The sequence below is a fragment of the Lonchura striata genome, chromosome 5 (assembly GCF_046129695.1).
Source record: "Lonchura striata isolate bLonStr1 chromosome 5, bLonStr1.mat, whole genome shotgun sequence".
Classification (NCBI taxonomy): Eukaryota; Metazoa; Chordata; class Aves; order Passeriformes; family Estrildidae; genus Lonchura; species Lonchura striata.
The window spans coordinates 8461926-8475679 of NC_134607.1; the positions used below are offsets into that span (position 1 = coordinate 8461926).

At 36.9% G+C, this 13754-nt stretch overlaps 2 protein-coding genes across 2 annotated transcripts in view; one reads left to right on the plus strand and one right to left on the minus strand.

Moving 5' to 3' along the window:
- Nucleotides 1-2642: 2642 nt before the first annotated feature.
- On the minus strand, nt 2643-3593 carry CAPZA3 (capping actin protein of muscle Z-line subunit alpha 3). Its single transcript, XM_021535186.3, is given in 6 exon segments — nt 2643-2758; nt 2761-2909; nt 2911-2990; nt 2992-3092; nt 3095-3163; nt 3290-3593. Coding segments are annotated over 6 exon segments (819 nt in total).
- Nucleotides 3594-4369: 776 nt separating this feature from the next.
- Nucleotides 4370-13754, plus strand: part of PLCZ1 (phospholipase C zeta 1) — a 43661-nt gene continuing 34276 nt past the window's right edge. Inside the window, exons 1-2 of the mRNA XM_021535201.3 lie at nt 4370-4504; nt 8304-8538. Coding sequence (XP_021390876.3) covers nt 4370-4504; nt 8304-8538 — 370 coding nt within the window. The remainder of the gene's footprint in view (nt 4505-8303; nt 8539-13754) is intronic.

Genomic DNA, 13754 nt, shown 5'->3' on the forward strand with positions numbered 1-13754 from the left:
CCTGATGAAAATGTACTTTTGAAGGCACAAAGCAAGTCTTTACCAGCAGATTATTATGATTGTAAAAAAGACAGAGCTTCAGTTCCAGATGTGCTGTGCTCCTGACTGCAGTGGAAAACTTCTGCTTGATAAAGCTGGACAACTTGAATTTTTGTTTTTGTTGTAGATATAAATATGCATATATTATATGTGCCAATCCTTCATTTCTTTTGTTAAAATATAGGGAACTGGAAAAAAAAAAAGAGGGTTTCACAAGGAGCTATAAGAACGTGAATGGTTTTCAAAGCACTAGAGAGAAAAGGAGGCTATTTTAGGAATAAAGATAATAAAAGTTGGCATGTATTCCCTGTGCAACAGCAAAAAATCATTTATAGACAAAAACCAAGCAGTTGCAACTGAGTCTCAAAGACATTCAGAGCCACAAAAGTATATAAATAAAAGTTCCCTGAAGTTTTCCATGGGGGTGTACACCTTCAGCTTCTTCTCATAATGTTTATTCTTCCCCAAGTTTCCACTTTCCAAAAGAAATTAAAAAAAAAAAAAGATCCAAGCCCATCCTGAAGAATGTAGAGGGAAAATTGACAAAGCCTATTTTGTAATTACCTTTTCTAGATTAATTTCATATCCTTGCAAAAAATGAGTGAGCATTTTCAGTCAGATCAGAACATTTATTTTGCTGAAATTCCATCCTTCTGAGCAACTTTTGTTGCAGATTCTCATTTCACGGATTCCCTCTTTTACAGAGAAAGGAAATTGAAAGAAAATGAGAAGTTCATAAAGGTAGACTGATTGACTGATACTGCAATATTAAATGCTTTTTCTTATTGCACTCCTTGCTACAGATTTGCCATATAGAAACAGCATTTTAAAGCAGAGAGAATTTAATTCAACAGAACCAAAAAGTGTATTGCAAAATGCCATATATTTGCATCTCATAAGGGATTGATCTAGTGGAATAAATATTGAAGCTGAAAGTCATTTAAGTGTTTAGTATTTTTCATTGTTCTTTATTATTCCCTATTCTTTTTTCATGTTCAATATTTGTGAAAAAAGTGATTTTTTCCAATCCAGAATTTCTAGTGTTGTATCTGTGTCTGTTAGCACTTAAATCTATGCCCAAAATTTCTTCTATTTTTTGGTACTGCAGATATAAACTACACTCCCAACTGGCCATCTTCATTATAGCAGCCCTAGGTTGTATAACATTTTTATTAAAATTACTTTTATTTTCAATAAAGAAATAAACAATTTTCAACCAAATTCCATGTAAAGACAGCTGCTTGCTCACTGAATGGTGTCCAGCAGCAACACAGGCACTAAAGGATTGGATCTCAGCAGCAGCTGTGGGGTGAAAAGAAAATGACCCATAGGTAATGCAGCTCTCTCTGAAGAACTAAGGGAGCACAGAAAATGCTCTCTATGCTCCACCTTTTTCCTTGTTCACTGCATTTATTTCTCTTGGAAATCAATTATCATATCCAGATACATAGAGAAAGGAACCTCCCAAATCAGAGGGCAGTAAGTATGCAAAATCTTCATTTTCCTTCAAAAGAGTGACCTGAAGATGCTAATTTTTGCACAATATTTTTTCTTCTCAAAACCATAACAATGTGTAGTTCTTGATGACATTTTGAAACCAAGACAATGAAAGCAATCATGGCCAGTCAGCAGTGAATCTCTAAAGCCACATGTGAGTATTTACAAAAGGGCATCTTCAAGACATGTAGCACTGCAATTCCCACCAGCTGTGATGAACAGCAGCAAAATCTTATGCTTATCTTAAAAACATTGAATATTTGTCAGAATAATGCTTACATGTTCACACTTTTTTTCCCTAAGTGTAGTGTTTATAGTAGTGTTTGAAATTAAACTTTGTTTCTGTTGAAACTCTAATTAAAAGTTATGTTTACAGAAAACTGCAAAGATGGTAGGCATTTGTAATAATTTGTGATAAATGTTAGGAAATAATCACTATCACAGTTTGAAAGTAAACCAAAATCACATGCGTTTCATTGGCCTTTGTAATAAATACTGGGAGAAGGGAGTTGCATTACTTTATTCTTTAATGCTGCAACACCCAGCCTACATCCCTGGTCAGTCCTGAAATATCTTCTGCACTATCTATAAGAAATTTATTCCTCCAGTGTCCTGATCTTTCTTTTGTTCATGTGCCTGTATAAGGGATTCAGAGATAAATGCACAAGCAAAGCCTGAAGGCTGAATTTACAGGTGTTCTGTAGCAATGAAAGAAATCTAGATATTATGTGCCAATCCTTGCCAATCTACCTTACCAACTTCCTTAAAATCAAAGTTTCATTTGGTGTGATGCTACATAAGTGAATATAATCCTGGTTAAACATAAAAAGGAAAGTAAGAATTTGCTTACTATCTCACCTGTAGCACTGTGCTGCCTTTGACATTTTGACCATTACTGGTAAAGTACTTGAAAAATACATGAAGAAAGTGGAAAAAAAAAAAACCAAAAAAGCCCCAGATTATTTCCAGTCACTGCAGACTTGAATTATTTTTGAAATGTTGATTGACTGATGGAAGTCTCTTTACTCTCCTGAGTGATGCAGAAATAAATCAATTAAACAACTCCATTTTGTCTTTTGTCCCTGTTTTTTATTTAAGTCATCATATCAAAGATAGTATCTCAGTAAGCATTGAGGCACTTTACCACTGGAGACCTTGGTGTTCAGATGCTGATCATTCCATAGTTTATTCCAGTTCATAAAATCATGAGTAACAGGGAATTCCTTGACAGATTTCCCCCCCATATATCCTCTGACAAAACCTGAATGTTTTCCAGAATGTCGACACAAACCTTGGTGTCCACAGCTTTCACAAGTTTCATAAAACCCGTGGCAAACTGCCTTTGGTCTGTCACATTGAGAGTCTCACTCAGCCTTGCTGACAGCTACTTGGAAGCTGGCAACTTTGAAGCAGTTTGCCTGGAGAAGAATCCCTGTAAAATGAGTGGGAAATGGGAAATTGAGTCAGGGTGAAAGTCCAGCCTGATTTCCAAAGGTTGTCCCAATGATTGGAAGGCTGATTCTGGTGTGCCTCAAAGCAGGACATGGACAGCTGCTCTTGCCTGTGCTGGTTTTCAGGATACAACAGTTCCCTGCAGTGAAGTGGGAGCTCGGGCGGCCTCCTAGCCCTGTGGGGTGTCCTCACAGCCATTTGGAGTGGCTTTCCAGCCCTTTGGGGTGGCCTCACAGCCATTTAGGGTGGCATCTCAGCCCTCTGGGGTGGCCTGTCGCCGTTCCCCAGCATCCACCATCACCCCGTGCCGTGGGGCCGGCTGGCTCCCAAGGCCCAAAGGAGGGAATCGCCCCAAGCTGCTGCAGCGGCTCGGTAGCGCAGTGATGCTGCTTTTTGGGGGAAGATGCTGTGGTGACCTCCTGCCTCACCAGCTTGTCACCTCTCAGCAGAGCAGAGAGGCTTCGGACAAGCTGGCCAAAATCCTCAGGAGGACACTGGCCCAGGTGGCTGCAGCTGTCCAACTCGGCGTGATGTGGCTCCCGCCTCGGCACGTGCCGGGGTGTGGGACATCCTGAGGGTGGATGAGGGCAGGGTGTGGGAGACATTTTATGCTGGAAGGAAGGACAAGGCACATGATGGTGGCAGGAAGGAGCCTGTGCTGGTGGTTTGTGACATCACCAGAGCGGCACCACAGCAACACTGGAAGGATGGGGACGAATGTTCCGCGCCGCCCGAGCAGCGCACAGGGGCATGAGGGCTGTGAGCCCGAGCAAGGGGCTGGCAATGCCACTGCAGTGAGGGGGCTGGAGCACAGCTGCCATGGATGAGAACAGATATCCTTTCCCTCTGCTGCCTTCTCCTCCTCCTCTCCCTTCCCTGTGACAGCTGCCATTGGGACCCCCGGACACGTCCCTTTCCCTCAGGCCTGGGCACACAGGAGGGTGACAGGGATGGCCTGGGGCAGCCAGTCCCGTCAGCCAGGGCTTGTTGATAATGTTTGGGGGGTCACAGTGCTGGGGGCATTAATTCCTTGGTGTTTCTCAGCACTTCCCACCGTTCCCTGCCTCTGCTGAGTCCCCTGGGCCTCCCCACATTTCCCTCCTCTCACTGCACCCCTTTCTGCACCCTGAGCACCCCCAGATCTCCTTCACACCCTCCCTTCAGCCCCTCTGGCCACTGCCTTCCGAGTCTCTGAGGACAGAGCAGAAATCTCTTCCCGCACACCTCAGGGCCTGCTGCAATTTCAGAGGTCAAAAGACAAGGATGTTCTAGAGTATGAGAAAAGGAAAGCACAATCTTCTTAGATTTAACAAAATTAAACTTCTCCCCCTCACCCCCCCATTAATGGGCAATTTCGTGGGCCAAATTCTTCCTTAACCTCATGTCTCATACGTGGTTTTGGAATATCATTCAGAATGATTTCAAAACTGGGAATATTGATTTTGAGGGTTGCATGAGGCTGCTTGAAAAAATGCAAATAAATTTTGATGAAGACCATTTAAAACATATTTTCAAGGTAAGGTGTATGTACAGTAAGCAATTAACAGTTTAGAAGTTCAGTTACACACATCGTACGTTTGCTGATTTTTTCAAGTTGATTTTTTGGAAAATATATATCGTGCTAGAGTGGCATGCAAAATCAGCAAAGAATTTTCCTCCTCCAGGTCTTTTGTTTCTGTGTAAAATAGATAACCCATGGCTTGCATTTGAATCATAATCATTTAGATTGGAAAATACCTCTAAGATCACTGAGTCCAACCATTAATTCATTGAAAACTCCACCTCTAAACCTTGTCCTTAAGCACTACATCTACAGGTCTCATAAATGCTTTCAAGGACTGGTAACTCAGATGCTTCCCTGGACAGCCTGTTCCAATGCTTGACAACACTTTCAGTGAAGAAATTTTTACTAATAGCCAATCTAAACCATCCCTGGCACAATTTGAGTCCCCTTCTGCTTGTCCTACTGCTTGTTACTCAGAGAAGAGACTGACATTCGTAACTCTGTCTTTTCACCACAATGAATTAATTTCAGATGGAAAGCACATCCATTTTGATTCCCAGATTTTTTGTAAATTACCAGACTTGAGAAAAGTTAAAACAATCTGGTTTTATCCTATTCAGCTTCTTCTGTGATCAAGCTAATGAGCCCAGTGTGTCTGTCTGCTGCTGGGCAGAGCCATGAGAGCAACTTCCTCAAAATCCTCTTGCCAGGAGGACAACATGGACTTGTCTGAGCTGCTCAGGCTTTAGATCCAGCACACATTCTCCATCCTCCACTACACCTCTCCTGTAGTATTTAAGAGGTGTTCCTGAATGGATGGGAATTCCACTTTAACCCCCAGGGAAAGGATTTGGCCTTGAGATGTGGCAGTGTTTAAGAAATTTCCATGAAGGTTACACCATCCAGCTAGAAACTGGACTTAATAAATTAATTTAGTGTAGGTAAGCAAACTACTGTCAAGCAGATCTTGTCTGTGAGCAAATACTACAAAACTGCATGCCTTGGCACATACTGGGTGTACATGTTCTTCATGTAATGACTCACAAGATGTAAGGTTTTCCCCTTTACCTCATTTTTTCCCCCAAAACAGCTGTCTGGTCATGCTGTTTCCCTAAGGGAGTGAAAACAAGTGTGTGTATAGATATATATAAATATATGTATATTTATTTATTTATTTATTTACACACACACACACACACACACACACACACACACACACACACACATATATATATATAAAATTCTTTTGAGAATGTTGCAAGCAGCTGGCTGACTCTGTCTTGATTTGGCAGAGGAGAATTTACTATGGCAAGTCAGAAGCTTTTAGGTCATGAGAAAGAAGGCACTAAGTTTTCCTCACCCTGTCTTCCTCTCTCATTGTTTGCCTTGTCAAGCCAAGGTAGAATCAACAGCATGAGATCAACCCTGGCTAGAGAGGCTTCCTGTGGTTTTGGAACTTGCAATGCAAGGAGATAGTTGCCAACCTAGAAAACCTCTTGAGAACTTAAAAATACCTCTCACTGTCTATCTTCCCCCTACTTTGGTTTCTGAGAGTGATGGTCAGCTGTGGGTAGAGAAGAGAGGAATAATTTGTGGGAAGTGACCTGCAAAGAACAAGTCTGCTCTAGCTGTATTTAACAACCTATTATACCCAGTAGTCTGATCTAGTTATTTATAGCAGTACTGTTAGGTGTTCTTTGCTATTTGAGAAAGATTTACAAGTGTTCAGTAGTTTGGGGGGCTCAAATATTTAATCAGTGTCATAACATGTAAAAATTCAAAGCATTGTGGGAGGGACTCTTACAGACGTCATTGTCAGTAACTACAGATCAGCAGTTAATCTAATGGTTATACATAACAAAAAACATTTTCTAGAAAACTAATTTTAAGGAATAATCTCTTTGAGTTTGTTTTACTGTAATACTCTTTTGAGGAATATGAACATTAAGGTTTAAGGAATAATAAATTTTCATATAATTTCTCTCAGAACTCTTTGTCTCTTCTTTTTCTGAACAACAAAGATTTGATGTGCATTAATAAAAATAGGAATGATAAAAATCTACCCCAAAAATTGTAGGAATATCTTTTTATAGTGGCATGATTTTTATCACTTTAATTTGGAGAGCTCTCTTGTGTAGTATTAATGCCTGTATTTCAACAAAAGGCAACTAAAATAGAAACTTTAAATTTTTGCCCAGCTTCTCTTTGTGCCAGTAACTAAGTGAACATCTTCCAAGCCCTGATAGACTGTTTATTTCCAAAATAAGTTGGTATTTTCTGTTCCTGCTTAATGGTTATGAGCAAATTTATCACATTGTTATGAACATTAAATATTGGATTGAGGATATTAACCTTAGATGGGGAATTTCTCAGCAGTAATGAAATGTATATAATTAGAATTTTTACATAAATATTTTCTTGCTAGTGATTTCTGTTAAAAATGATCATTATTATTCTCTTTCACAAAATCAAAGTGAATACTGAAGCACTGATTTGTAAGATTTTTTTCACTAAAACTCCCCATGAAATTTAATTTTGTACTTGTTTTAATTATCTAATATATTTTTACTCCTATTGTACTTATCCAGAGGTACAGTAGGAACTGTACTGTATAGGAAGGAACTGGCAATGGATCATTAAACTTGTAGGTTTTCTGATATGGCTTCAAAACCAATCTAATTTAGCAGTAATCCAAAATCTTGATCAAAGAGCAGCCAGAGCTCAAGTAAGCAATTTCCTGTTTATAGACACTTTTGTGCAAGCCAAACCAGCCATTGGAAGTGCCGTATTTTGGATGCTGGAACTTGGCCTCTTTGGCAGTCTCAGTTTAAGGAGCCAACAATTAGGAATTTTCATCAGTTCACAGTGATGATCACTGAGGCAGTGGATTGCCATTTGTGATTTTCGTGAGCAATTTTGTCAGCAGATTTCTCTTAATTTGGCAACTTTTAAAAATTATTCAGGCTAAAATATTAGAAACATTTATATTTCATATGCAGCTACTTATTTTGGGTAGAAAATTTTAAGGGGAAAATTAAATTAAACCTGAGAAAAATACAAAAGGCAGAAAAACTATTAGTCTACTCAAATTCTTTTGCCCTTTTAACTTTTCTTTTGGCTTTACTGAATAAACACTGAAATTAATTACTATGCTAACATTTTGTTAGCTCTCTGAAAACAAACTTACAATTCAAGAATTCTGAGAGTGTGAATAATTAATCTAAGTTAAACATTTTGGCTTGTTAAGAGTAGAACATGATCTCATAGGTTATTATAAAATATCATCTTCAAATTTTTAGTGTTTCTTATTTGAAGTGTTAAAAGACTTGTATCTCTTGAGAATTTGGTCATCCTTGTTTCATTTTTAAGATTACTGGTGCTGTTTTTTATGCAAATTTCACTGACAGTATTTACAATTTGGTGCAAATAGCTGTTGGAGAGGTATTACACAAAATAAATTTTCCACTTGATAAGTTTTATGCTGCACATTTATTTTAATGCATAACATTTTAGATATTTTCTACCACATGTTTTAATATTAAAAAGGCATTAAATCTAAATTTATGGTATTTATTTAGATGCTAATTATGTCATATGGTCTATTTTACTTTATATAAAATATTTGTAGCACACAAAGTGTAATCTAAAAGTTGAAGAGTTCAATCTGATTGTAGCCACTGTTGCCTGAGGATTCTTTTATGATTCTCACTCCTGTGGTCAGTTATAAAAATTTTTGGTGTATAACTTTGTATATATGCATTTTTTAAATTGATGTTTAAAAAAATTTCTTTTGGTTGCTTTTTTTCCTCAGAAAACCCTTGACAAACACTCAGGAGATATAATTAGCATGGATGACTTCAAAGCAATTTATCGAGCACTTGTACACAGACCTGAATTTGAAGAACTGTTCAAGGCTTACTCAATGGATGGCAAAATTCTACCTGATGGCCAGCTCCTTAAATTTCTTGCAAAAGAACAATTTCAAACTGAAGCTAATGAAACAACTGCTTTAGAAATTATTATGAAGTATGAACCCATTGATGAAGGTATGCACTGTTAAATTATTTGATATCTAGCTCTGATTTATTTTGCTTCTCTCAATGACTGTGTTTAGCAAAACCTCATACCTTTATTTCTTCTAAAGCATGTCTTTTCATCTATTTATTATTTCTCTTCCTGTATTTTAATTTATTTTCATTTTATTTCTCCTTTCTCTTCTCTCTTATTTTTTCTGCCATTTCTTTTCCTTTTTTTCCTAATCCTTCTATAAATTCTGTCCTTCAGCTCATTACAAACCATTTTCAATTTATTTTTCTTAAGGTTCTTATCTGCCATTGTTCTTGTCTTCTCATTACACTGTCTTCTCTCCCTTGAGTCATTTAGTGATAATGCAAACCCTCAGACAAGACTTTGATGTCCCTCTGACTTCCTTGCAGAAGCACTGTGTAAAATTTTCAGAGGTGCCTAGTCACCCTTTCTGAAACACAAGAACTCTGAGAGGAAGAGGGGTCAATAAATCTCCATCACGTTCTTCACCTATTTCAAGGTGCCCCAAGTTGGGGTATGTAACACTTCTGCTGAGTTTCACTGATTTCAACTTGTGGCAAAATTTATAACTGAGTTATGAAAAGGATGGAACTGCATTTTGTTGCAAGATGGTTTTTTTATTCAGTGAAATGTGTTTAATTCTTTTGTTTTCATGGTTCCCAGTCTTTGAAAATGGGTGGAATTCATAACTGGTTAAGGAAAAAAAAAAAACAAGGAGAAAATATTTCTTCTGGGATAAAATCCTGGGGTATTCTATGTTGACCTGTGGCGGAAGAAGAAAATGAAAAATGCCACTTTTTCAATGAGAAACAGAAGAACATTTGGTGTATCATTAGGAGGCACTTACTGTCCAGTAATAGCTGCAAAACACATGACTCATGCCTTTACTCTTCGAGGCTGCTTTTCAAATCTGACTGAACTTTATTGAACATATTCTACTCTTTCAGAGGAACTAATGTTTACTAATTATATAAGTTGCCAGTTTAAAAGGTTCCTTTTATTTTCTGTTACCTGTTTTGATGGGAAAGTTCAAAGCTATAACACAGTTAAACAATGAAAAATCTTCAGTCCATTGGAAAACACCTTTGTAAGTATCAACTGAGGTTCCCATAGGTTTAATTTGATGTCTGATTTAAATTTCAGATGCTGAGCCAAATTCTTGTTTGTTTCTTCATCTGTGATAAATTTGTTTGTCTCGTAATTGGAAGTAATCTTGCTGAACAAAACAGTCTCTGTATTGTTCATGCTCTTTTGAGTGAATTCAAACTCCCACTCAAACATATTTATTGAAAAGTTCCAGTTATGATTGACATGAGAGAAGATTCATATGGTATTGTGAGAGACCATTTTGTGTAACTGTTGTTCTGAATTTGCTACAGAACATTCTTCATCAGGATGATCTGTTGGACTCATCTGTCACCCTTGCCCTGTACTTTACAGAAAGGGAAAAGGGCAGGTTTTGACACTTGATTGACAGGTTTGCTGATAGTAATGACCATTCTCTCATCAATGTGATAGCACTGGTATGTCAAGATTAGGATAAAAACAATGACTACATTTTACATACAATTTAAATAAATCCATTTATGGCATTTAGAGCATCCCTAACATTTGTGCAGTGAGATTTCCAAAGCTATTGGGCCAGATAACTCTGAAATACTCTGTGGGTACTGTAGCTAGTTCAGGAATGAATTACTATTTCATTTTTATTATACAATTTAAATGCCTAGTGTCAAAATGCTACACTAACAGATTTTTTCCTGTGTGTGCTAAAAGCTTGCATTTTTGGCAGAAAGAGCCATTTCTATGGAATTGGTCATAAGATATGAATATGTGGTTCACACCTGACAGTTGTGTCTTGCTAACACCCAAATTTCAGTTTTACTTTTCCCAAACATCCTATTATCTGCCTATTTTACTATTAGCTTTGAATAGAAGCCTCAACTCATTAAATGAGATTAAAGAAAACATGCCAATTAAATGCTTTTTTTTTTTTTTAGGCTTAGTATACATGTCATTTTTAAAAAAATACTTCTCATTTAAATGGATAGGATTAGAGGCACAGTGAGGATAAGAAGGTGCATCCCATTATCATTTATAATGTAGTGCCATTCAAAGACTCTACTCCTGCCTATTTTACTGCTAGGCAATACAAAAACAGGGCAAAAATGCAATCCTGTCTTAAAAAATCAGCTTGCTTTGTAAATAACAATATAAGCCTGGTGCATCTGTCAGATAAGGACTTTGAGTAATCCAGAATGTATTTGTGAAGCAAAAAAAGATTTTCAGTTTATTCCTAATATACACAGTCATGAGGGTTTTTTTGGGGTTTTTTTTTGTGCATGTGTGTGGGAGACACAGCAGGATGTAGAGAATAAATTTGCAGAAGAGAGCATTTGATCCCATTGGCCAATGTAAATCAAACTTAATAAAGCAGACATCTCTGTCAAAGTCCTACAGATTTGATAAAAAAATCATGTGAAGCAGGAAAGATGACTTAAAAATCTCAACTAAGACAATGGCAGTGGCTGGATTTGTGAGACACAATAGCTCAGATGTATGAAAGGGTGTGTAAACATCCAGTCTCAGGGAAAATTTTCAAAAAAAGGTGATTACGAGCTATAAGCCCTTAGGAAACTGAACTGGACTGTTCAGATAGATACTTTATTCCATTATGCACCAGTTATAGTTGTGAGTAAGGCAGAAGAAAGCCTCCTAGAATATAAACTCAGAGTAGAAAAGGAATAACTGTATTTTTACTTTAGTCAAGGAAATACTTCTCTCTTTACTGTTCCCTTAGAGCATAAATGTTTCATTCTGATGTAAAGTAGTCAAATTTCATAGTATGAAATTCCATCTGATGATGTTTCTGCCTGACTATTAGCAATGATTGAAAGCTTCCTTCTTCCATTATAGCAGAGGAACACTCTGGTCTCTGATTGCAAGTATTTATCATGAGTTCCCCCTAAAATTCCCAGCAAATATATCTGTACCCATGTCGCTATCTCTGGGGGCTAAGTAACAGGCATTTAATTACTGATTTAGCTCTTAGGAAACAAAGAGCACACACATACATTTAAAACCATGGGAAGCCTGTTTCTCCCCATTTCCTAATCTCAAGTTCAGGCTCTTCTCTTCCCCACTCCCCAGTCTCTGCTTCAGTCCAGAAGGGCTGCATGTTGTACTCAGACCCTTCAGGAGGAAATAGGTCTTGCAGGAGGCTCTGGCCAGTTCAGAGTGATTTCTTGTTTTTTCTGCTTCAATGTAGGTACTCTACAGGCCTTCAGGGCAGCAAATATCTTATGAAAGTTTCCAATTTTTATCTTTCCAAAAAAGAAGAAAAATACTTTCAAAGAAGCTCCAAGATAAATAAGAAAGCAGAATATAATAAACACTGAAGATAATGTATAATGCAATCAGACTCTTTCAAATACTCAGATTATATCCATAATTCCTCTCTGATGTGACAGTGTATGTATATATGGCAGAGCTGGAACTTACCTTAACAGGAGGAATGAGAAAAATATCTTTTTTTAAATCAGATTTTAGGAAAACCAAACAATATAAAATAATATTGCTAATAAAATTAATCTCACACTATCCAAAAGGGGAGGGCAAGAAAAAAAATCATTGAACTTTGTGAACAGAAAGAGGCAACAAGAAGACAGAAATCTTTTTTTGCGTTCCCTTTCTACGAGGAATGGATATGTGGGTACACACCCTAATTACTGCTAAAAGGTTCTAATGGAGAAAAAGACAGGTTCCTCCAGGGGAGAAATGTAAGGCCTTGATGAAAGTCTTTTCACCATGGAGTAGTTATGGAGATGAATTCCCATTTCCTTTAATGGAGAAGCAGAAAAAGTATGTAAATGGTCAGCAAATAATATGACTGTGCTATTCCTCAGAAATGTAAGGGCCTGTAATAAACTCTGTAAAAACAAAAAGATTTTTAGTTTTTGTAGACTAAAAATTATTGGAGCCATGAGCTGAATGTTTTATTGAAGTCCACAAGCTTACATATTGACTAACAAAATAATGCTAGGTGTTCATTTTTGGGGGATTATGGTCATCAGTATATCTGCACAAACATTAATTTCTCTTGAGAATATTGCAGTTAGCTTTTGTTAATGACAAGAACAGCCAGGAAAACATAATAAATAATTCAGAAGAAAAAGCAAGACTTTGAAAAGCCAGTATTTTCCACTAATTTAATATATAAATGCAGTAAAGGTAAAAATTGTTAGAAAATAAAAAAAAATACTCACACAAAGAGTTACTAGATCTACTTGTAATTGCTCAGAGAAATATATAGACCATAAAAAAGAAATTAGAAATGAAATCCAGACAGGTCATGTAATTCATTATAGGCAAAGCATACAGGATGAGTGTATCCTGTTTTAAACAACATAAAAAAAAATCAGAATGATTTTTAAAGATCCAGAAAGTAGAAACTTAATCCAATTGTTACAAGTGTAGAACAATATAACACATGCATGTGGATAAATCTAAGTCAAGATACTAAATAGCATACACTTTTCAAGAGTCATCAGGGTGGCAAGAAGTCATCTTGCAAATCTTTTAGTTAAAAGACCAAAGAAATTCCTCCGTAATATTATCAATCTGAGTAAGATCTCAGTCAAAAATATGGATGAAACAGGGTAGGACCTTCTTAAATGATGTAATAAGGTCAGTGAAGACAAGCTGACAAATCCAAGTTCTTAGAAAATTGACTGTTACTTTTGAAAATAGGGGGGAAATGAATAATGAATTGAAAGACTGGAAAAGATCAAATGTAATATCTATTTTAGAAAGGGACCATCCAAGCAACTAAACACTGTCAGTTACTAGAAAAAAAATGGAGCAAATAATAAATATGTAAACCCTTCTAAGATGGTAAAGGTGAATAGCAATTTGGCAGAATATTCCATGAAGAAATAGCATCCTGTTTTCTCCTATGAAAGATTAACAGCACTGCTGGATAGCAGAAAAATGAAAATTATCAGAGATCTGAAACAGAAAGATGCTGTGGATTGGATTTGTTTTTGTGGAAAGCAGTGGAATTAGAGAAGTGCAAGAGCAGTTTTTATCAGTGGAAGAGTGTGAAAAAAGAGGAGAGAAATAATACCAAACTGAACAAATATTTTGGATAGCAAGGAAGTTTCAGGGTAAACTGTTTCCTAATTATGGAAAAATGCCTGACAGTAAGGTTGTTTAG